This window comes from Phyllosticta capitalensis (assembly GCF_038381095.1).
Source record: "Phyllosticta capitalensis strain CBS 128856 chromosome Unknown BKA78scaffold_8, whole genome shotgun sequence".
Taxonomy (NCBI): domain Eukaryota; kingdom Fungi; phylum Ascomycota; class Dothideomycetes; order Botryosphaeriales; family Phyllostictaceae; genus Phyllosticta; species Phyllosticta capitalensis.
In genome coordinates this window covers 218,179-241,783 of record NW_027117446.1, presented here as the reverse complement: position 1 = coordinate 241,783, position 23,605 = coordinate 218,179, and the positions used below count along the sequence as shown (strand labels likewise).

The following is a 23,605-nucleotide window of genomic DNA, read 5'->3' as shown; positions in this document are numbered from 1 at the left end:
CACCCCGACGCCTGCGCGCTGTGGAGATGATGATTGTCGTCTGAAAGAGTGGTCCGGTATTTGTCGGTCAATCCATCCAATGATAGAAATTTGCAACCCTTGGACGCGCTGAGCTACTTGCAGGTGACGGCGATTTACACTCAAAAACTCGGTTTCTTGTAGTGTTGAGACAGAGCCGCTTTTCTGCAGACACGACACCAGAACGAAGCGACTCTCAGGCCTCGCCGATCATCGAGCATCCGGCCAGCCAATACCAATCCACCGATTACAACGCCATCTCACCACACCTATCCCCCCAAGCAACTAACCCTCCTACCTATTCCTCACCCTTAACATCACGCTCAAACTCCCTCCACACCCTCTCCCTCACGCCCGGCCCCGCCACCACGCCCACCGCCGTCGCCGCCAACGCCTTGCCGACCCTCAGCGCTTTCCCAAACGCCTCGCGCGTCCCCGCCGCCCCCTCGAAATCCGGGCTGTGCGGCCCGTTCCCCTGGTCCCCCGGCCGGATCCAGAAGCCCGGCGACAGCGACGGGACGTGGTAGCTGACGTCGCCCTGATCCGTGCTCGCGTTGCTGTGCCCCTGCACGCGGTCGACGGCGGGGCTCGGGATGGCGCCGCCCAGCGCGTTGAAGGCGGCGCGGTAGAGGGCGCCCAGCACGCCGTTGGGCCGGTGGTCGGCGTAGGCGCCCTGCGGCGTGATTTTTAGCTGCGCGCCCGTGGCTGTGGCGCCCGCCTCGAAGCATTTCCGCACTTGGGCCTCGAGGACGGCGAGCCGCGAGGAGGAGGCGGCGCGCACGACGAAGACGCCCGCCGCGTAGGCGTGGATGATGTTTGGTGCGAGGCCGCCCGAGGTTATGTGACCTTGGATTATGTCGGCGGGTTGGGTCTGTTGGCGTAGCACGGACAGCGCGGTGTAGGCTGTGATGAGGGCGTCGAGGGCGTTGATCTGGGAGGGGGGCTGTTAGGCACTCCTTTTCTTGCTCGCAGCACCAATCAACAACAAATCCACCGCCGCCCATATTGGAGCCAAACAAGGGAAACCTAGGGGGATGAGGGAAGGGTGCGTAGGTAGGTGTGGGTTTGCATCTTTTCTTCCTTACTACTTACCCCTAGCCACGGGTTGGCCGCGGCGTGCGACTCGCGGCCAAAGTACTCGACCTTGAAGCGCATGTACGCCGTCGTGTTCATCAGTGCGCTGTCGGCCGTGATGCCCGGGTGCGATATCAGGCTGAAATCGACCTTGTGCGCGGTGTAGGCGCCGGCTTGGATCAGTTTGATCTTGCCGCCGCCGCCTGGGGACTGGGTGGTTAGCTTGGCTCTCAGGGGGTTTTGGATGGGTGCGAGGGGTAGGGGTTTTTTTTGGTTTCCAGGGGGTTTGATGGACTTTGAGGTTTCTTTTCATTTTTTTCTTTTGGATGGAAAAGAGAGAGGTAGGTTGGGAATGCCTCGTGATGAAAGCTTAGGTCCTCACCTTCTTCGGCCGGCGTGCCGAACAACACCACTTTGCCCGGGAGCTGGTACTTCTCCATGACGGCAGCCGTGGCTAGCGCGCCAGCGACTGACGCCGTCGCTATCAGGTTGTGGCCGCATGCATGACCAATCTCGGGCAGCGCATCTGTCCGCATCGTCAGCCGTTGTACATATCCATACAATGCTCCTCAACCCACAACACCACCATATCCACGCCCTACCAAACCACGTCCTCACTACAGATGATTGCAAAAACAAACTCACCCATCTCAGCATTAAACGACACAACCGTCCCCTTTTTCCCCGACTCCCACACCGCCACCCACGCCGTCTCCATGCCGTACACGCCCAGCTTGACGCTCCATCCTGGGCGCGTCTTCAGCAAGTCGGTCAGCGCCTTTGCAGCAATCTTCTCTTTAAACCCCAGCTCCGGGTGATCGTGGATCGTCTTGTTGACGGGCCACAGCGCGCCGTCGAGCCCGTCGACGTAGCTGCTGATGGCGCCCAGGTAGTCGGGTGTCGTATTCGGATCTGGCTGGGCAGCACGCTTGGGGGACAGGAGTACCCAGTCGTCGTCTTCTGCCATTTTGCTGCCTGTCGGATTTAATTGCTGGTTTTTGGCTGTTTATGGTTTCAGGCGCCGTTTGACGCAGTGAGAACGTTGCAATTGTTGCAGGTTGCAGGGACGATGGTGGTTGGCGTTTGCAAGGGACGGCTCGCTGCGTTAAGCTTACACCCCCGCCGTCGCTTCTTGCCCCACTCTTGTGCGGGCACCGTCCCCTACCTTATCTCGTCGTCACCTCGTCCCGGGACTACACATCACCGTGCCGATGGTTTTGGTTTCCGGCTTGTCAGCTCAGTAGGTAAGTATCCGGCTTTGTTTTTGGGTTGTCTCTTGATTCAGTCGGTTTCTGAGCGCCTTGGGAGTGAGGAAGCAGTCAAGATTTGTATTCACTACCTGCAGCGAGTACGGATGCAACTACAAGTTGGACGAGATTTCAGTCTTGCGCTTCTCCAATCCGTCGACATGCCAGCCCTGAAAGCCGTTTTCCAGACTCTCATCCAAGGCCTCGATATATGGCGGGACACCACCAAGCCTGGAACAAGCAGTTAGCGTCTGCAAAAGGGTCAAACGTCACAATCCCATCACTACTCACCAGTTCAACGGCTCGACCCTCCGTCCTGGGATATTGGCGCCCTGGTACCAGCTCTTTGCCTGCGGAAACAGACTGCCATACCACTTTTCTCTGACCTTTTCGCCCCATGCCTCCTCGACCTCCTTCTTCGCCTCGAGCCTGGTGATGCCGTGCTCCCGCGCCTTCTTGAGCGCCTTGTCGATGAACTCGCCCTGGAGCTGCGTGCACGTCGGACCGTTGGCAAAGGCCGTGGGCGCCTGCGGCCCGTACGTGAAGAAGAGGTTGGGGAACTTGTTCAGCGCGATGCCCATTGCCGTGCGCAGGCCGCCGCGCCAGTGGTCGCTCACCGTGCCCCCGTCGGTGCCGCGCACATTCAGACTCCCCAATCCGCCCGTCACGGCGTCGAAGCCCGTGGCCAGGACGACGACGTCGTACTCGCGGTGCGCGCCGTCGGCGGTGCGGATGCCCGTCTCGGTCAGCTCGGCAATTGGATTCGTGTTGACGTCGACGATGTCTATGTGCGGCAGCGACACGACCTCATAGAAGTTTTGCTCCAGCGACGGCCGCTTGGTGCCCCACGGGTGCGGCTTCGTCTCCGGGGCGAGCAGCGCGGCTTTCTGGGGGTCGGGCACCCGCGCCAGCACCGTCTTGCGCCAGTAGTTGTACCCCTCGGTGTTGGCGGCGTCGTCGAACAGAAAGTCGCGGAAGTTGTGCAGCCAGAAGCGGAACCCGCCGTCCTCGATGAGGATCTTGTGGTAGTGCCTCTCGCGCTCCTCGGGCGTCGCGTCAAACGTGTCTTTGTCGAAAAAGTCGTACGTGAAGCCGGCAAACGTGTTGTAGCACTCCCGATGGGCCCTGTCGTAGACGCCGTCGGCCTTTTTCTTCTCTTCCTCGACTGGGTCCAGCCGCCGCTGGTTCATGGGAAGACATAGATTCGGCGTCCGCTGGTAGACTGTCAGGTACTTTGCGTCTGGTCCCGCTTCTTGGATCGTCTGGATGCCCGAGGCTCCAGTGCCAATCACCGCGACGCGCTTGTTCTTCAGACTGACGCCCCACTGCGGCCACACAGCAGTATGATACAGCTCGCCCTGGAAGTCGCCAAGGCCCTTGATCTTGGGCACGTAGCGGCGCGAGGCAAAGCCAATGGTCAAGACGAACCAACGACAACGAACTTGGGTGCCGTCGGAGCACTCGACCAGCCACTGGCTCCGCGCCTCGTCAAAGACGGCCGCGTCGACGTTGCGGTTGTACTCAATGTCCTTGAGGAGGTCCCACTTCGTCTCGACGTGCTGGAAGTAGCGCTTCAGCTCCTTCCAGTCGGCGTACCGCTCCTTGAACGTAAAGTCCTTGTACAGCTCGGGCTCGAAGAGTTGGTAGATGGGCGTGTCGCTGTCTACCCGCGCGCCCGGGTACTGGTTCCAGTGCCAGATGCCGCCGCTTGCGGGAGCTTTCTCGAAGATTTTGGTCGAGAGGCCTTGCTTGCGTAGTCTAGGAGTTCTTAATTGCTGATGCTGCGTGCGAGGAGCAAAGTACTTACTTGTTCATTAGCGAGAATGCACTGAAACCAGCTCCTACAATGAGCGCATCCAGCTCCCGCACGGGCTGAGCCGTTGTCGTGTCGTCATACATCTCGACCAAATTGCTTCAGACACTTTCTTGCCTGTCTTTTACAGAATGCAGAACTAAGAATCGTGCACAATTAGAAGAGCAGGAAGCGCACCGGCGACTTTTAGGCACACGGACGGGTGGAGGGGAACGGCGTCAGCCCCACACCTGCGTGCACCACCAGCGTCCTCGACACACACACATCTCGGGCACACGGGTACACAGACAAGCCAACCAGGTTGCAAGCGGTACTCGGGGGGGAACTATGATAGCGCCCCGTTCCCAAGAAAAGAAAGGCAGTCGATGATGCCTTGCTGGGCGCCCTGAGTGGTCGACTGCGGCAGACTATCGCCAATCATCTGATATGGATGCAATGGGGCCATGCACGCCATGCGTAGGACGGTACCACGCCACCACCGCGAGGTTGACCTCGGAAGAAGCTGAGGTAGGTGGGTAGGTCCCTGAGGAGGCTGGCTGGCTGGCTGGCTGGCTGGCTGGCTGTGGCGCCTCTGGTCGGCGCTCGCAGCCTTGGACGTTGTTGTTGTTGCTCTCCCATTGTCCTCAAGAGACCTACCTGGTGCTCTCCAACATCTACATAGGCCGTCGGCGCGGTCAAAGGAGGCTCTGCAGAAGCATCCTGCACGGGGCGAGATAAGCCTTTGGACGTCCAATTATAAGCTCAACAGCCCTCGTCGACACGAAAAGCAAAAATGTGTCGTGCTTCCTGGGGGGCCGTTCCACCAACAAGCATGTCTTAATGCGGGGGTTGTTGGTGTAGCCGTAGCCGGCGGAGTGGGTGTTGGCGTTGCGGGGAAAGCTGACGGCTTGCATGCACGCCATGCGCGTGTTTGCCCGTTTGGGCCGCCCGATGATGTCACGCTGCGAATCACAACGCTGGCTTTGGCCCTGAAAATTTCCTTCCAACCGCAAGAATAAGTAACCGGGGATTGCCATTGTCGAGGTGGAAGGATTGGCGTTGAAGGGGGAGGATGGCACCCCTGGTTCACGACCCCTGCCAAGAACACGATCATGTTTGCAATGACACTCCGTATCTTCAGCGCAGCTATTTCGAGTTGGAGAGCTCAACTCCCGCTTCTCGCCTACGCGGGCCGTTCCATATCGAGGCGGGGCGACGACGGCCGGCAGGGTTGCGTGGCTCATCTGGACCCGCTCGCTGCTTCTGCATGCGATTACACATCTCTGGCATCACTGCTTTGGTTGTCAGTTGCTTCAAACCCACTGGGCTTTTGCGCCGACAATCTGATAAAGACTGTTGAGCGTCGAGTGTTTTGGCTTTCTGGCAGTCATTGAGAGATAAGCTGATGCACAGCTTGCATCCTGCCTCTGCGTTGGTCGACGATGGCTCTCTCCAGCGACATGCAGCTCGAATTATCTGTCTGTAGGGCATATTTCCGTTGGATGTGGGAAAGAATGCCTTCTTTCGTCGGGCAAGCTACTTGCTGGCACAGCTTCTTTATCAAAGTCAACTGTCTTTGCCAAGTTGCGCATGCGAAGCACATAGGACATCAAGTCAGTCTCGGTGCTTGCCGAATCTTCACGTTATGGATGTTTCATTGGCTGCTTTTGGTGGTGCAATCTTTTCATTTCGTTGAGTCTGAGCCTTTAGTTACATGGTGTCCGTGACTCACTATCCCTCCATATCCGCCGATTTCTGTACCCGCACAGACTCCGTTTTGTTTTGCTCATCTGGCTGAGTCCTACACCCAGATGGTGTGGCTTCCCTTCGTCACGCCAAGGTCGGCGCCGGAAGATCATGGATAGACCCACACATCTGAGGTCCTTGTCTTCCTGACCCAGAGCTTGGCCCCGGATGGAGTCTCTAGGAGCAAGTAGTTGTCCAAGTCGAAAAAGGCGACTGCGTCTGCAACCTTTATATGCGGCGCGGTGTAAGGGACGCCTATGATGGCCGGGATGTAGACGGTGGATAGGGGGTGATATGCCATTGCCTGGCAACCAATGACACTGACGACACCGCCCTCTAGAACGAGGTCCCTTCCTCCAGTAGTCTTCTCGAATTCGCGAACGAATAGAGGTGAAAAAGTCGAATTCAGTGGCCGGCTCAGCGCTCGAGACCTGGCACGGAACACGAACAGCACTCTCCAAGGGCCGCCTGGAAGATGACCTTCTGCTCGCCAGCTGCGAGCTCGATGTTCGCCTTGCGGAGACGGAAGTTGTCCATCACCAGGCTATTCCGCGCTTTTCTGCTCATTCCACCTTCGCTCTTTATAGTATCATAGCCCTTTGTCTACCTCCGCTGATCCCATCTTACGGGTAGATCCACACGCCACCTTGGCTCATCTTCTTTACCCAGAGACGGGCTCCAGGGCCTGCATGCGCGCGAAGTCGTTCCAGATAGCCAAGAACCTGGCGTGCTGATTATAGTCGATGTCGTGAGTCTCGACATACTCCGCCAGCACGGGAACCAATTCGTCGAAAAAGCGCGGGGATGGCATTGGCAAGCACCTGAGGGGAGCTTTGCCAAGCATCTCGCATATCTCGGGGTTGAGGGTCGCGGCTTCGTTATTGTCGTCAAGCCTGGCCTTGAGGATGGTGTTTTCGTGCTGCAAGGTCATGGAAATCCCGCCCAGGTGCTTGGATTCCGACTTCGTGAACTGTTTGGCCTCTGACAGCCGCATCTCAATGTCGTCGCTGTCCTGCAGGAAAGACGCCGAAACGTTGGAGTTAGGAGAGTTGTGCGCAGCCGCCATAGCGGATGATCTTGAAAGGCGTGAGTGTAGTGTGTTGGAGTGTAGATCAAGACCCGGAAGTTCGGTGGTAGCAGTGATTCAAGTGGTCAGAGGAAGCAAGAAAATTCGGAGGGAGAAGTAGGCGGCTGCAGCAACGGCCATGCCACCAAAGCTGATGTCTTCGGCAAGCTTGCGACCCTGATGTTTTATCTAGGGCACCCCTACGTAAATTTAAACACTGAGCCCGAGACTTTACCACCTGGAAAGTCATTCTTCTATTGGACCGACAGAACCCTCCATGCCCAAACAAGGTCCACGACTGGTTACACATTTTTGATGTCTGAATATCGCCATCTAGCGAAGAAAACAATTGAATGGGCAGGTGCACTTCCTTCGCAACGGATTCCGATCTGAAAACGTACTAATGAGGTCTCAAACTTCCAATGGCGGCACGAAGTGAAAAGACTTGCAAAAAGAAAGACTTGCAAAAAGGACTTGCTGCATGTCTTTGGATGCCATCCTGAGGAGTCATTCCTCTGGCCATGGCATCAATGACAGCGGCCTCTAGTCTATTAAGCTTCAAAAGGACTGCACCACACTCCGCTGGACGCGGTATGGCGAGACGAACCCGCGCTCCCTCCCCAAATTCTAAACCTTTCCAGTGCTCATGTCTATCGAATTCCTGATGTTGCTTCAACGCGCGCTCCAAGACACGCAGTACCTTCGCCCATTGCGTGTTAACCAGCTGCGCCGTCCGCTTTGTATACTTTGAATTCGTCATCCAGTGAGTTGTCCTTTCCATCACGATGCTCAGTCTTTCAATTGCCCTTAAGACCCGCACGGCGCCCTTTTACCCTCCGCTTTTCTGGTCTAGGGGTAGACCCAGACGGCATTACTGTTGAGCGTATGCAGAGAGAGAATGACGAATGGATTGATCTCTGCCAGAGCGAGCAGAGCAGCTAACTAAATAGGTGCGATACTGCTGCTACGTCATGGGATGATGCCATGGGAGTAGCAGCTCTATGACTAACGAGTGACGTCTCTACTGACGCAATGGGGAGAGTGGATACGCCTCCAACAATTACTGCCAATCTTCCTGACCCGAAGGTTTGCACCTGAGGGTGTTGTGAGGCAAACGAAGAGGTCAGGGTCGTAAAAGGCGATGGGATCAGCGAGCTTCAGGCCGTAGCCCGAGTTTTGAATGCTCTGTCCACAAATCCAGAAATTTCGAGGGAGACGCCAACACCACCCCGTGATTTGTTGCAAAATGTTCCCACCTGGGAGGCATTCTCCCTGTCCCCTTTTTACCTCCATCCTGATATCACTGCGCGTCCACGCACCGCTGCCTTCTTTCTTCTGAATGCTTGGCGCGGCGGTGACGATGCCCTGTCCTAGAAACGGCGGTACATAGACGGTGCTCGGGGGATGGTAGGCCATGGCCTCGCAGCCGATGACGCTCACCAAACTCCCCTCGAAGAGCAGGTCCTGACAGCCTGTCATCTTCTGCAACTCGCGGATCGAATCCAGCGGGTCGAACATTGGCAACCCTTCTTCGCTGCTGATGTAGTACGGTACCTGGCGGACTGTGGCAGTCTTGTCAGCTGCATCATTAGGTTGTGTATTATCACTTACGGAACATGCCCGGGTGGGAAGGTCCTCCCAGGGCAGCCTCGAAGTTCGTCTTCTTCTCGCCAGTGGCAAGTTGGTAACCCCCTTATAGTAGAAGTTGCGTCCCGTTTTCTGCTGCCGGACTTTCCGCACCAATAAGGATGCTTCCCACTTTTTGCTGGGTGTCCATTCACTGCTCAACTCGCGAAGGTAAAGTCTTCTTTTTCAACGCCCCCAGATCATGGAAAGACCCAGATCTGTGTCTGCGATCTTCAGATGCGGCGCGGCGCGTTGGACGCCTGGAAAGGCTGGGACGTAAATGGTGGAGAGAGGGCGGTACGCCATGGCTCTGAATCCAATAACACTGCCCTTCCTGCTGTCCGAAGTTGAAGAATCCTTCCAGAGGATACATTTTTCCCTCTTCGGTGACTTCCCAGATCGCGTCAGCACCGTCATGCTGCACTCTCAAGCCCCAGAGCTCTGAGCAATCTTTCTTCCAAAACCAAGTTCTGACGGCCGGTCATCTTCTGGAACACACAAATCGACAGTCGAGATGTGGTGCCTCCCGGGTGCTGCTGACGTAGGGGTAAGAATCGTGCCCTTGATGCTGTAGCCATCTAAAAGAACGCCTTTTCCGACAAAAGCGAGAATATATAGGACAGAAAGAGCATATGAACCAACTGCTAATTTCGGCAACCATAAGGAGTCTGTCGAGAATCAGATCCTGGTTGCTTGAAATCTTCTGAAAGTGGCTGATGGAGCTCAACACGGTGATGTAAATATACCAGGAAGCAGAGGAAGACGTCCTCACAGACAACACAAGAAAGAAAAATGTGGTAAAGCGGCTTATCTATACCGCCCAGTCCATCGTAGTTCTTGACCACGCCTTTTTAAACGTCATAAGGACCGGCCCTTGCAGTCAAAAGAATCTTTGGGCGTGGCCGCCCCATTCTCAAAACCAAAGAAAGCCCCAGGTCTGCTCTGTCCTTTTTCTCAATTATGCTCTCGCTCTTGACTCTCGTCCAACACCAGTCCGCACCCTTTCAGAATCTCCTACGCAAGCAAATCGACCAAAACCTCGGATCTTTTGTGGTAGAAGAAATAGACCCCGACGCATTCTAGCTTTTGAGGGCCTAGAAGAACACCTGCAAGCTGCCCGACTCGAAAACGAGCACGCCAAATCCATCGCTTCCCGAGTCCTTTCGTGTGCTTGACCTCACGGATAGACCCAAACACCTCCTTGGCCCGTCTTCTTGACCCAAAGACGGGCTCCGGAAGGTGTTATCACGTAAAGGTAATTGTCTAGGTCGTAGAAAGTGACGGGGTCGGCAAGCTTGACGTGGTTCGTAGTGCATGGAACTCCAGGGAATGATGGGACGTAGACCGTGGAGAGGGGGTGGTATGCCATGGCTTCGCAGCCAGCAACACCAAGAACCCCCTCCTCCAGCACCAAGTCCTTGCCACCACTCATCTCTTCGAATTCGCGGATTGAGGTAAGAATATTGAAAACAGGAGTTTCCTCCGTGCTGCTGACTTCGTAGGGAATGTGGCGGACTACAGAGGCAAAATTAGTCGCATTCATGAAGGGAAGCCGTCAATCACTTACCAAACGTTGCCGGATGGGAAGGCTCTCCGAGAGCAGCTTCGAAGACCACCTTCTCCTCGCTACTTGAAAGGTTGACGTTGCTCTTGCGAAGACGATAGTTGTCCATTGCACGATCCTTGACAAGTTGGGCACACTGCAAGAGGCCATTCTCGGTCGCTTGAGCACGCGCCATGTCGTTCCAGATCGACATGTAGCCGGGGTTGTTGCTGTGCTCGATGTCGTACGTCTCAATGTAGTCCGCGACAACGGGCATGAGATCGTCGAAGTAACGGGCTGCGGGATAGGGGAGGCAGCGGAGGGGAACATTTTGCAGCGCGTTGCGGACCTCCACCGTGATCGTTGCGTTCTGACCCTCTAGATTCTTCTGCAGCATATTGTTTTCCTCCTGGAGCTGACAGGCAAAAGTCGTCAGGCGCTTGCTCTCTGATTTGCCGAAATTCTTCGCGTCGACCAGACGAGACTGGATCCTGGAGGTATCGCTTTGAAAATCATTCATCTTGACGGAATCAAGAAAGACGATTTTGTGAAGGTTTGTAGACGAGCTGTTGATGGTATGAGCCTCAGCGCTTGTGTTCGGTGGGTGCAAGAGAGGCTGGCGCTGATGTTGAGGAGAGAAAAAAAGAAGAGAGGAGGGCGGGCGAGCAGAGGACCACAACAACGGCAGGCGCTCGGACCACATGCTCCACTCACACCTACCTTCACTTGCCATTCACTCCGGGCAGCCAGATTCTGCGGTCTCAGAATTTCCTCACAGATTTAGGCTGCTTTCCTTTGCCCCACAGGCAATTGTTGATCTTGCTTCAATAATCAGGGCCCTCGCTTGCCCCATTCTGCAGAATCTAAATGCCAACGATTTCATTCTTAGACTGACCACTAAGAGATGAGCTGCTCCTGATGCGCAAAAGAGCCAGAGATATTTTTGTTGGATGTCCAAGCTCATAAAGGAGTATACAAGAAAATGGGTTTCAGGCGTGGACACTCACTGTTTCCTTTGCGAATCCCACTGCCAATATTGCTTTCTATATTTCAAGAGGGAAACTAAAGCAATTGTAGTGACTGTGCGAGTGATTTGGTACGAGTGTATTGAGTTTCCTGCAATAGTTTACGTAGTCATGATGCTGGGAGTAATCGGGAAAACTTGAGCCTGCCGAATGTGCTACGCATGCAAAGGGATTCTTGAATTTAAAGACTTTGGACTCGTTTGGGGTGGAATGATCAAGCAGTTTTCACATAAAAGAAACTTGTCTGAGATTTTCGACTCGCTCCTGAGCAAACCCAGCAATCAGTCGTCTGCTCAGACCGTCGCCAACATCGCCTTCTGAGGCTGCTCCATTCGATCCGCTTTTGTCCGGGACGCCGTTAAACATCGATGCCGTCAACCGTCACGCCCTTGCGCCACTCATACTGCAAGATGCGAGCACACTCAATCGCCGACTCATGCGACACCATGGCCGCAACAAGGTACAGCGTAGCATCCAGACCAGCCGTGATGCCGCCGCTGGTAATGAGGCGCAAACCACCCAACCTCATGTTCGCACGGCGAACCATGGAGGCGCGCCTTTTCCCCTCGCGCCACGCGTTGCTTCCCTTGCGGGCATTGGACTTGCGGCGGCCGTCCGGACGCTTGCGGAAGATGAAGGGGTTCTCGTCCTCGTCGTCGCCCAGATCGAACCGCGCGTTGTTGACGACATAGCGTTCTAGCATGACATCAGTCTGCGCCAGATCGCCCACCTGCGCCGCCTGCTGGCACAGCAGCTCCAGCCGCGTGATGAAGTCCGGGTGCGTGGTCGCGGCCAGTCCCTGCAACACGCCAGCTTTGGCCAGAAACAGGCTGCCCGTGCAGATGCTGAGCAGCGTGCGCTCCTTGCTGGGGTCCTTTTGCTGCAGCTCGCCAAAGGCCTTGATGAGGGGAATTGGCTCTTCGTTCGCTTTGATGATTTCGTCCATTGGTCCGTCGACGGGTCCACCGAGCACCACGAGCACGTCGTAATCTTCCAGGTCGGCTTGCGCGTCTTCATAGTCAATCTGTCGCCGGATCACAGCGCCTTGGAATGATGCCGTGTACTCGGTGGCAGAAGCCCAGGTGATTTTGAAGGCTTCGGTGCCTGAGGCATGTTTAGTTTTAATGAAATACAAGAAAAGAGTAGGAAGTGGAGTCTTCAGGCATGGTGTTATGCATGGGGACAAATAATGCAAGGTTAAGCATAGAATTTGGCTTTTTCTGCAGACTGGGGTCGGAAAAGCTCCGTGGATTCGGCTAGGGACTCAATGCGCAAGGAGAAGAGACTCGGCACAACTTACCGTAAACCTTGGGATCGTGCCTCGCGTTGAACAGGACATCAAGAGGACCGGCAAAGTCCACAATGTCGAAGCTGGGGTGAATGGCAATGAGGACCTGGATCGCGGGAGGGGGTACCTCGGTGGGTTCGGCTGGTGCACTCATTTTGACAGCGGTGAAGCTTAAGGAAGTGACTGAAAGGAGGAATTGAAACTGCTAGAACGGTTTTCGAAGCTGAGAAGGACGTGAAAGAGAAGAATTGGTCAGGAGACAGGATGACGGCGGAGCGGGGGTTTTGTGCTCACCTGAGCCAACGGGCGGATTACCCCAGATTACGCCAGTGCGCGCTAAACCCCGCAGAGGAACGGTCCGTCGGAACCCCACCGCTCAAAGCCACGACACGTCTTGCAACAACTTTCTCACGACCGCCAAAATCGATGGATGTCGAGGTAAAATGCATGGAATAAGACTACACTTTGAGCTTACTTGAAAGTACATTGAATAAAGACAGGCATGTCTCACAAAACCAGCTCTGACAAGGCGACCGAGTCAGGGTCGCACGAAAGAGCAACGGCCATGAAGAAAAAGAGAACCAGTTTTGGGGTCGGAGAGTGGGGAAAGAAGACTCAAACGAAGGAATATTCTTGCCAGCGGCCGGGACATAATAAGAGACAGGGAAAAACGAAAGGGAAGACGAAAATTCATGAGGTTCAGCCGCGCACACTTCACCGGAGCAGACCCCAGAAGAAGCACATCGGCGACATATGACATTCAGTCGCGATACTCAATCGGAAACCTCTGTGAAAGAGGGTCTGCCTTCCAACGTCTCCACCGCGCAACACCAGCCTGTCGATTCATCTCAGGCAACTCCAAGAAGTCATTGCCGAAGCCGCCGGATTCGTTCCTCTCCATGGCTTTGTTGATGTAAAGGTCGATGGCCTGGAGGTAGCCCTTTCTGTGGGCTCTATGAAAAAGTTCCTCCCACGGCATGCGTGTGACATCGGTAAAAAGACATCCGAACAGCGTGACCCTCCTCAGACGGCGGTGTCTGCTGAGGAATTGGAGGAAACATTTCTCGGTAAACTCAACACCGTCAAGTTCAATTTCCTCCAAGGTTGAAGAAGCAGAGATGAAGTCGAGGAGGTGGAACTGCTCTTCCCAGGAATTCCAAGCTTCCAGCCGGAGATGAAGCACTTTGAGCTTTTTGGCCTGTCGGAGAAGATTGAAAAACTGGCGGCATGAAACGGGCTCCTCGATTCGAGAACAGTCAATGACGAGTCTAAGAACCTCAAGGTTCTCAAAAATGCTTCCGAGAGCTGCGATGTAAGGCTGAAACCTGTTCGCCAAAGGGGGCAAGAAGAGATCCATGGGAAAACCAGCCGCGCCATGGGTTTGGCCGGGATGAAAGAACACAGTGGAGTCATCAGAGCTCGGGATGATCGAAAATTCGGGAAGGCGCTTTGGCGACTCTTGGAACGCTTCGAGAACTATGCTGAGCCCTCGAAAGGGAGCGCAAATTGGTGCCAAATGGAAGCATTGTGTGGATCGGCCCGGAAGGACCTGCTCCATTTCTCCCAACGGACCGTGCGTGCCGGCGCGATTGGGCCAAGACCAGGAGATTCGTGGACAGACTATGGACAGCGGAATCGGACCATCGTGGAAGTGAGAGTGCCATTCCAGGGTAGTTGGGGACCGAGAGGGTGGAATGAAAGCCTCTTCCGGCCGATCGATATCGCACCTCTCCTTCGGTAAGGACGTCAAAACGACCCTTTTGAGATTGGGCAGTAGGTTCTGGCCCAACGCGGACAAGAGGAGCTCCTTGTCCAGCTTCTTCTCGAGGATGTCCAGATGCGCATCAACCTGTGCCTTCACCCACTCATGTTTGCGGGTGACGAATTGCTCTATGGCTTCTGGCTCAGGATTCTTCGCGTGCCAAAAGTCCACGCGCTTCATCTCAGCCTGGAATGTGTCGATGTCCTCGACTCGTAGTGGGCAGTTTGTGTCCAAGTGTGGTGCAGCGAGGCGTCGGAGAACATTGATTTCGCCAACATCCCTCGGAAGTCTCGAGTCGTCGATGTTGATTTCAGTGACAGTGAGGGCCAGGTCACGGTTTCCGACGACGTATTGCCAGTATCGCAAATCCTTCTTGTGGCAAGACAAGAACAAATGGCCGCAGTTGCTGAGTCTCAGATCAGCATTTATCAACTCGTGTTGAGAGCTTCAAGCTTACTTGTTGCCATTCTCGACGTAGACCCTTCCAGTAACCCATTTGAACGCCACTTTGAATTCTTCAAGAGACATGGGCTTGATGTCTTTGGCGCTGTTGTAGACGGACATTTTGAAAAACTCGTGGAGAAGCGTTGGCTCGAAAGACTGGATCAAAAGATGGTTGTGAATTCTGAGATCAGGAGCTTGCTGATGAAAACCTCAAGACCAGTCCAACGCCCGTCATTTATACTCGAAGCGCCGGCTCTTTTCCATTCCGATCAAAGTCTGTCTCGAAGTCCTCGCATTGTCGCCGTCCCACAGACGCAGTATCCTGTCCGGTTCCGCCATCACAAGGACCCGTCGAGGCAAGGCCCTTCACCTCCTGCGAATGTACGAATGGTTCGACGACCAGGCTCGAATGCAATCCAGGAGGCCGCAGGAAGGGCGTCAGGGGAGGGTCGAGGCGGCTCGTACGCGGCGAGGGGTCACGATATTGTCAGGGCGAAAACCATGTTCCTCGGTCGATGAGCTTGACGCAGGAAGCGACCCACATCGCGGAGGCCTCAGTCCCCCTTGCCAGCAGGGACTTCGCAGTAGCGGTGGGAAAGACCCGATGCTTCCACAGGAATCGAGACCAAAAGAAATTGAAACATCGTGCGAGTCTTTCACTTCGATGCAAGGCTCCTCGCCAACAGCGTCCGGAAGGTGGATCCTACTGCGTGTGTCGTCAGATAATATTTGGGGTCTGGGGGCAGCAGCGAGCAAGTACTGGGAGAGAGATGGATGTCACCAATCATTTCCACCACAGAGGCATCGGTTTTCGATACTAGCGCTCCTCAGCAAGACAAGGACCAGCAGCGTCGTCAAAAAAGCCAACAGGGCCTGCATGAAAGGAGGAACAGCCTCCAAGAAGCTTGTCATTGGCGCGCGGGAGTTACCTGAGAGCCGCCGTCATCGAATGATAGGCAAAGTCGAGAGAGCAGGCTCGAATTGGCCAATAGGAAGACCGCTGGACATTCCGCGCCCCGAATTGGGTTGCTTGTGGAACGATTTCTACCTCGTCTCGGCTGTCCCGGTATGTGTTAACCGCAGCCATGACAACGGCCCGCCTGAAGAGGTGCCAGCGTAAGGCAGGAGTATCGGCGCCTGTACAACCCCTGTCCAAAAGCCATCGTTTATAGCTAAGAATCACTGTAGGGGGCTTGCAGTGGCAGCGGGGAGAGTCGAAACTTCGACGAAATCACCAGGAGGCAGGGATGGGATGCAACTCTGCAGTGGGAGTGTCGTCAGCAGTGTCGGACGACATCGGGAGAAAAAGCGGCAAGACCTTCAATGCCTGGGCTCAACTTTTCAACGCAAGGGCAACCTCCCAAGACGTGTGACGATGAAGTAACACCCAGTGAGGCATAACGTCATGAATCTCAAAAGAAAAGGAGCCAGACCGAGACTGCCAGCAAGCAGTTACCTGATGCACGGCCGGAGCTTCGCATACTTATCCGAAGTGTCGCCAGAGCCGAAGCAAGCCATTCAAAGATGACGAATAGGCTCAGTTCCCAGTCTTTCAGCCCAATGTTATGGGGAAGGTGGATCCTCTCCGTCTGGGCTCTGAGGCAGTCGGAAAGAGCCTGGCGTCAAGATGAATACCGGGGTTTCTGGTTGGACAAATCAGACATCCTGTCACTTGTCCTGCCGTGGACCAGCAAGGTATGTTAAGCATTGGACGAGGATTCTGTCACTGACCGGAGCGAATGTCCATATTTCCGTATGCACCTTCTGTGTACTGGGAAGATACTTACTCGGATACTCCATTATTCATGTAGGTCAGGTCAGGTCCCCCCAAAATCAGCGATGACGAAGAATTATGCGCGGGGGGAGATGCAAGATGGGCACATACATACTGCACCAGAAACAACGACCCTGGCAACAGCATCTGTCCGCACCTGGATTAATGACACGGCCGGATTCAAAACGCTTGGACCATTTCGAGCCTCTGCAGTCTACAGATTGCCCTCGGAATTTCTTCACCATTCTCCTTGCATCTGACGCACTTCTTCAAGTAACCCAATTTGCTGGGCCTAATCAGACAACACCAGTGCAATCGACACATTCGCAAGGTTTGAATCTCGTGATGAGCCTTCTTCCTGGCCTAGGTAAGGTCGAAGCCGCCATTTGGAAGAGGAGCATTGGTAATTTGATCTTTTTGCACGACATTCCAGTTGACGTAGCCCGGTACCTGCCCCCTGTCAAAGGCCGTGCCGCCCACCCCACACGCGCATATCGGATCGACGCGAGCCCGCTGCCGCCCTTTTTGTCCGAGCTTCCAGGCGTCGACCATGGTCGAACCGCACCTGCTCTCTCAAACACCAGCTTTGATGATCTCGCTGTCGTCTGATGCATTGGGCATTCGAACGATAAATTTTCCAGCACGAAAACAGCAGACGGCTCTATAGACCACAGTGCATCTGAGCTACGCACGTCCCCCTCCGGCTGCTTACCCTACATTTTGTTTCGCGATCCTGGGTGCAGCTGGGTCTCATCAATTATTTTTTGTTGGCATCTGCGCCGCCGTTGTAGTGCGGCCCCGGCCTGGGCCGACCCGCCAGCTAACCCAACTGAGCATGTATAGTGGAGCACGCCACGGGAGAGCGGCAGCGGGCATTATTTAGTTGGGCTATTTGCTCTTACTCGCATCTCCATTGGGGCCATTATCATTGGCCAATGTGGTGTGTCTAAAACCACGCTCCTGGCTCTAGTAGTAGAGTGGGTATGGGTAGGTTTGCTCGCTATCATTGTACGAGATTTACGAAGTTTTTTGTGGGTCGTGTCGTGTCATGTCGCGTCATCTGGTGTCGCGTCATCTGGTGTCGCGTGTTGGCTATTGCTGAAAGAATGACTAATCCTTGATAGGGTAGGCAAGGTGGGTGGTAAGTATACTGGCGCAAAGCTGAGGCTGATCGGGTCAAGACTAGGTGGATCGAGCAAGAGCTTTGGTGCAAAGAGCCTATCTATATCCTTCCTTGGGGCTGACTTGCTAGTGAGCCTGTAGAGTGCCCTTTCCTACCTAGTATATTCCTGACTAGCGCTGCCCAGATAATTTACTTTTAATGGGAAGTGCGGTTGTTACTAAGTGAACATTTGCGCTTTATTACATGTGCCACTTGCTAGCAGCACTCCATACCTACCCAAGCCCTGTGTCAGCGTTGCTCTTTGCGGTTTTGTCAAGTAAATGAGATAGTAAGGGTGATATTGGTTGATTCGTGGAGTTGAGCACCCGGTTAGTGGCCATATGAGCCTAGGGCTGACTAATCTGAGGTGACTACCCTACTGCTGCGCAGTCCAAATCCGTAACAGTCCCCGGAACAAAAGAGAAAAGCCAGTGCCCTCACTGGCGGTGAAGTCCCAAGAGAATCCCAAGGCCAAGCGCGTCGCTGTTGACGTGCTTACTATTAAGGTCCCAAGTTATCCATCCAGTAATCCAAGTCCTCCCAAGTGTAAGCGCTACATTGCGCAGCTGTTAGCGCAAGCGGAGCTCGTTGCTCAGGTGTGATCGGAGTATGAGGTTGTCGAAGGGCGTCGAAGGGGTGAAAGCGGATTAGTGATCAAGGTGTGCGTGAGAGAGAAGGTGCTAGTAGGTGTAGTAGTCGTCTTCGTAGTCATCTTCGCAAGTGTCGTCAAAGGAATCATTGTCGGCATCCTCCTGGCAATCATCTTCGTATGCGTCGTCGTATCCACGCGTGTCGTCAGGGCAGTCTTCTTGGTTGAGGTCCTCATTGCAATCCTCCTCTTCAAAGTCCTCTTCTTCAAAGTCCTGATCAAAGTCTTCACCAAGGTCTTCATCAAAGTCTTCATCATCCTCTTGATCTTTGTAATGAGGGTCGCCGAACTGCGCATGATTGTCAAGAGCGTCTTTGCGTGCGTGTGAGAATCCACCATAATGGCCAGTACCAATGCTGCCACCACAGCCGCCACCAAAGCCTACAGTAGTTGTCGCAATTGTACGCGTAGGTGTAGGCGCAAGGGAGTAGCCAGCACCATAACCGCCACCATAGCTGCCAGTGCGCGTAGATGTGGAAAAGTAACTACTATCGAACCAGCTACCGGGACGCGTAGGAGCAGGTGTAGGAGCTGAAGGGTGCTCAATAGCGTGTGTGCGGGTCTTGATTATCGGGTGGTGCCAGAAGCGCTTGAAATGTCCAGTGCGGAGGAAGGTGAAGAGCTCTTTTGAGTATGATCTGAGTGAGGGGAGGACCACATTGTTGTCGCAAAGGTCTTGACTCGCGCCTTGAGGGTCGAAGAAGTCAAGGAAGATGCGGAGGATTGCCGCCTTGCGAGGAAGCTTCTTCGCATGCTTATGCTTCTCAAAGAGACAGTGGAGCCGGTATGCCTGGCGAAGGTTGCGGTCAAGGTTCATGAATTCGTAGGTGTCTCGCAGGGAGTCAAGGTTTGAGGGAGCCATGGTGAATGACGCGTGTAACGAGCGAGAGCGGAAGCGCGTATTGGAAAGGTGAAGCGGAAGCGTGTTTGGTAGTATTCGTCGCGGGCGTGAGAGGCGCGATTGACGTGGATTAAGGAGCGGAAGCGCGTAAGGTAGAGCAGAAGCGCGTGTGCGGAAGCGCAAATTGACAGCGTTTTCGCGGGCGTGAGAGGCGCGACTTGTCGGTTTGTCTCGCGGGCGCGTTGCGCGTTGCGTCGTCGCGAATTGTCGAAGTGATTGTTGGGCAGAATTCGCCTTCAGGCGCGGTTTGCTGAAGGGAATCCGTCAGAGCGAGCTCGCCCAGAGGGCGTGGACGCGCACGTTGTAAATCGAATTTACGACGTGGAACTCAATTTCAGCTACCATTGTCAAGTAAATGAGATGGTGAGGGTGATATTGGTTGATTCGTGGAGTTGAGCACCCGGTTAGTGGCCATATGAGCCTAGGGCTGACTAATCTGAGGTGACTACCCTACTGCTGCGCAGTCCAAATCCGTAACAGGTTTCAATTAAGATTTTGACGAGGCACAGGTCACAAGCACCTTCGCAACCTCTGGGGCTCACAGACGTATGTACCACCTTGATTCGCTCATCGCATGATTATCTGGCTCGACCATCTACCTGGCTGGCTTCATCACAGCACACTTGATGTGCATGGCATTTGCAGATGCCATTGCCCGTCGGGGGGAATCCGTGAAGCGCATCCGCGCTGGAGCTAGGTACCGATGGACAGTCGGGCATGGCTTGCGGCTAGCTGCCTCATGTAACTGTATGTCCATGGCTTCCCGTTCAGCCCCGGAAGCCTGCAGAACTGTCCCTGGTACCGTTGCAACACACACACCGCTTCGAGCCTGCCGCAGGTAGGTCACCAGCCACCAACAAGACACCTTGTTTAACAAGTAAGCGCGTCGTCGTACATGCGGCTCAAGTAAACGCCACCAGATGAAATTGCCGACTGAATGAGCAATCCTTGCTTCCCGTAGAGGAGTGCCCAATGCTCTCCCGGCTGCTCCGATCTGGCTGGTATCGTGAGCAGAGCCGCAAAAAACAGGAAGCAAAGCAGTCCCGCGCTCACTCCGAAATCTGTCAGCTTCCCAATTTCTCAAAGATCCTTTTCCAACCGTGAGTGCCAATCTTTCCAGACCTCCAAACCCTGATCTATCGATACATAGGATGAAAGCTACCAAAAGTTTCCGTCCTTCGTCATCCGATTCAACTCATGCCTGCTATCGCTGGCTTCATCGCCGCACCTGCCGAGTTGGAGCCACACACAAACAAAGTACCTCCCGAGCATACACTGGTTGTAAACACTGAACAAGAAATTACTCAGGCCGCTTCCTATCCGCAAAATGGTACGCCGGGATCTATTTTGAACCTCGCCGCCTGTGACCTCCACGCATTTCGGACACACGGCTCCAGGACAGGAACCCACCCCCGCCGAACACATTGAATTAGGTGCAAGCCACTGCTTTTGCGATGATATTTGCGGCAATCGCCACTCAGGAACAAATCCTGCGGCCAAGAGCTGATAAATCATGTCCAGTGAATTTCACTGACCGGTCTTGGCTTGCCTTGCTTCAATTGAAGCAGAGGATCAAAGCTACCAGTTTCCTCGAGTCCACTTCTGACGTGGGCAAGATCACAAGACTCGCGCTCGCTGCGGATCGCCGACGCTTGACGGAGAGCTGCGCCGAACACCTGCTTGTCTATGGGAGAGGTTGCGCAGGTCAATCCTTCACCCAAAGTCTGCTCCTGGGGACTCCTCGCGAGTGAGTAAAAATCCAGCGGCCAAGAGCTGATACATCGCCTTCATCAAGTAAGTTGAGTCACATCACCCACAATAAAGTAACACATCACGTCTCGTTTGACCTTGCATACGCTCCAGACTGCGTCTCCTCGTCCCGTCCCTTTCCTTCCAGGCAAAGCACGCATGATGCCGCCGGGCCTCCCACAGAACACAATTTCGGACTGTCCGCTCGCGAGAGTTGAACGTATCCATTCCCTTACCAGGCAACACGAGCGGTTAAGTTTTCCCATCCAGAGCGACAGGCGCGCGTCTGGACGCGTCTGGCGGCTAGCGAGCAAGAGACGACACATCATATCGCGCGCCTGCCTTGTCCGCCACTTCCTTGCATACACCCAAACCAAGGATCTGAGCAACCAAACTTTCTTCGAGCTACCCACCCTTCACCGCCAGCCGGCGCCAGTGCCACCCACACATCTTCACCCCAGCAGATCGCGTCCAACCCTTCCTTTCTGCGCAGACAGCACACTCCTGCAGCGTGCGTGCGACTGCAGCCACCCTTTCCTCCGAGCCGAAAAAAATACGCACAGCCCATCGCTTGCAGAATTGAACTTCAAGCCGTTGGTTCGCGCACGCAGAGACGGGTAGGCACGCATCTCGTTTCGGTTCTTCAGCCGTCTCTGCTCCTTGTAGCGTGTCGTCACTCGTCACCTGCCCGTCAGCCACAAACTATGCGAACGATGCGAAATTCCGGATGCTCGATGATGCGAACTCGAGGGGAAAGGGATGGCGGGCGTGCGAGCGCTGGTGCTTGGAGCAGAACAGCGGTGAGAGCGGCGTGGGTAACACAGACGCGACGAGGACGACACGACAAGGACATTGGGTCGCAGGTGAGGGAGAAGGTTGGTTTGCACAATGGTTTGGATGAGAATGCATTGTACTCGAGACTCGACTGAGACTGATGCGACATGAATGAGTGACTGACGAGACAGCGGCCTTCTTGCTGATGGCAGCGCCTGAGCTCCCTGGCCTGCAAAACGGGAATGGTAGTACGAAAAATTTGAGGGATTACATTGTTTTGTTGCATCAGTCTCGACCGAGAGTCCAACTGTGCCCAAGACTGTCCCACAACAGATGAGAGAGCAAGTGAAAATCAACCAATTTCTCATTGCGCAATTGAGACTCAGTCTCCCTTTTTCTTTCTCACTTTTTTGCAACGTACACCGCGAGCCTACCCCTTGATTTTTCCAAGAGGTGCAGCAGCACGACGCTATTGAGTTGTCTAAAATGAGGATGGCGGCAGAGACTCTGCTTCGTCCTGTCCAGATCGTCTCCCCTTTCCCCCTGTCTCTATCTACGCGCGCACATGCACGCTGAGCTTTCACTTGCTCGCAGGATGCTGGAGAAGCAAGAAAAATTGAAAACGAGTTGGCTTTGTGAGATTGAAGTGACTCACCAAGCTCGCCTCTCTCCCTGTACAACAAGCCAGAATACCACCGCTCAGCAAGCGCTGGAAACGACTCAAGACGGGGAATCCAGGACAACCAAAGAAACCAAACCCATCCTCTAGCAGACTCGCGTATCAGCAAAGTCATTACTCGTAGACCTCACCATCATCGCCCCCTGTGCCCCTCATCAGCCCGCCCACACAAAATTCTGAGGAGGCACACGCCAAGAGAGGATCACTCGCACCTCAAATGATTGAAAATGGGCATCGTCATCATCACCGGGTCTCGCGCAATCCATTTCAACGTGAATGCGTTTGAAACCCCGCTTATAAGGGAAGGGATTTGACGGCTCTCGGCTGCGCAGGAAATTCGACGCCTTGGAGCGACGTTGAGCTCTTTTCCATCCTTTCGTCTTTGATGTTGTCTTGATTCTCTTCTCGCCTTTCCCTCGAGACCGTCTCTACGGCTACACGCGACTTGAATATGATCTTCCAAAAACACATTTATTGAATCCTAGCGTCGCTCGTCGAGCGCATGGAACGCGACGAGACAGAGCAGTGCAAGCAATCTCGCCTCTCACCTCGCGCACATCAACAGACTGACAAGCCATCTCTCTGGCGCATTGGACAACACACGAGCGAGACGTGGCTTGCGCACAGCTGTCTACAGGCTACTTGGCTCTGCCCGATGAGAAGCGTCATTGGTGTTGGCCGTGAAGTGTTTGCTGGGTGGAAGCGAGAGGAACGAGCGAGGGTTTGGACGACACGGGGGAGTCCAAAATCGCGTGGAAGAATTCAAAGAGTTGCCGTCATATGTGTCGCCTACCGAAAGGGGCAGAGGGCATTCAGACGTTTCCTAGGTTTGCTTCCTCGGCGTGTAAACTGTAAATCCAGCCGCAGAGAGCCACCGGAGTAGTTGTATACCACGAAAGACTTTTAATACTCGGCCTTGCAAGCCTCCGACATACGGGACTGCCAGTGGTTTGATGATCTTTGTCGGATTGGAGATTTGGGTCATTTTACTGTCATCCTTTGCTTCCCCTGTCTGTTCTAAGTACAAAATGAGAAAAAACGCCGCCCAATGCACACTGACTGATGGACCCGTCTGCTCCACTCGGGCGCGTCCTCCAATTCCAGCTCCGCCGTCCCATCAGATAGATGCCCCATCCGAAATTCTTGTAGCGTACCCGTGCCTCGGCCACCGAGGAAACTGACTTGACTGTACAACAAAGCAACTCGCTCCCATGCCTCCATCCTTCTTCCAAACTCAATCATACACAGCGACGACAGATGCGAAGATAAAACACCAAAGATGCCAG

The 23,605-nt window shown here is 54.5% G+C and overlaps 7 protein-coding genes across 7 annotated transcripts; all 7 read right to left on the bottom strand.

Moving 5' to 3' along the window:
* Window positions 1-316: 316 nt before the first annotated feature.
* Window positions 317-2,302, bottom strand: BKA78DRAFT_337720 (uncharacterized protein; the record flags this gene model as incomplete). The annotated part of the gene is made up of 4 exons (XM_066890252.1): window positions 1,738-2,302; window positions 1,475-1,618; window positions 1,111-1,295; window positions 317-949 (listed from the first exon to the last, which is right to left on the bottom strand). Exons 1-4 carry the CDS (start codon window positions 2,057-2,059, stop codon window positions 317-319), a joined length of 1,284 nt encoding a protein of 427 aa, XP_066741646.1. The 5' UTR covers window positions 2,060-2,302.
* Window positions 2,303-2,452: 150 nt separating this feature from the next.
* On the bottom strand, window positions 2,453-4,238 carry BKA78DRAFT_297495 (cyclohexanone monooxygenase; the record flags this gene model as incomplete). The annotated part of the gene is made up of 3 exons (XM_066886774.1): window positions 2,453-2,570; window positions 2,631-4,097; window positions 4,147-4,238. 3 exons carry the CDS (start codon window positions 4,236-4,238, stop codon window positions 2,453-2,455), a joined length of 1,677 nt encoding a protein of 558 aa, XP_066741645.1.
* A 2,300-nt stretch (window positions 4,239-6,538) lies between these two features.
* On the bottom strand, window positions 6,539-6,943 carry BKA78DRAFT_297494 (uncharacterized protein; the record flags this gene model as incomplete). The annotated part of the gene is made up of 1 exon (XM_066886773.1): window positions 6,539-6,943. One exon carries the CDS (start codon window positions 6,941-6,943, stop codon window positions 6,539-6,541), a length of 405 nt encoding a protein of 134 aa, XP_066741644.1.
* Window positions 6,944-7,792: 849 nt separating this feature from the next.
* Window positions 7,793-10,632, bottom strand: BKA78DRAFT_381451 (uncharacterized protein; the record flags this gene model as incomplete). Its single annotated transcript, XM_066893006.1, has 6 exons — window positions 7,793-7,860; window positions 8,008-8,128; window positions 8,231-8,505; window positions 8,555-8,635; window positions 9,767-10,084; window positions 10,137-10,632. The coding sequence occupies 6 exons, from the start codon at window positions 10,630-10,632 to the stop codon at window positions 7,793-7,795; spliced, it is 1,359 nt and encodes a 452-aa protein (XP_066741643.1).
* An 863-nt stretch (window positions 10,633-11,495) lies between these two features.
* Window positions 11,496-12,579, bottom strand: BKA78DRAFT_354678 (class I glutamine amidotransferase-like protein; the record flags this gene model as incomplete). Its single annotated transcript, XM_066891776.1, has 2 exons — window positions 11,496-12,241; window positions 12,438-12,579. 2 exons carry the CDS (start codon window positions 12,577-12,579, stop codon window positions 11,496-11,498), a joined length of 888 nt encoding a protein of 295 aa, XP_066741642.1.
* A 226-nt stretch (window positions 12,580-12,805) lies between these two features.
* Window positions 12,806-14,751, bottom strand: BKA78DRAFT_345359 (uncharacterized protein; the record flags this gene model as incomplete). The annotated part of the gene is made up of 2 exons (XM_066890486.1): window positions 12,806-14,593; window positions 14,645-14,751. 2 exons carry the CDS (start codon window positions 14,749-14,751, stop codon window positions 13,186-13,188), a joined length of 1,515 nt encoding a protein of 504 aa, XP_066741641.1. The 3' UTR covers window positions 12,806-13,185.
* Window positions 14,752-17,860: 3,109 nt separating this feature from the next.
* Window positions 17,861-19,116, bottom strand: BKA78DRAFT_319747 (uncharacterized protein). The gene has a single exon (XM_066888884.1). The coding sequence runs from the start codon at window positions 19,076-19,078 to the stop codon at window positions 18,248-18,250; it is 831 nt and encodes a 276-aa protein (XP_066741640.1). The 5' UTR covers window positions 19,079-19,116; the 3' UTR covers window positions 17,861-18,247.
* Between the last annotated feature and the right edge of the window lie 4,489 nt (window positions 19,117-23,605).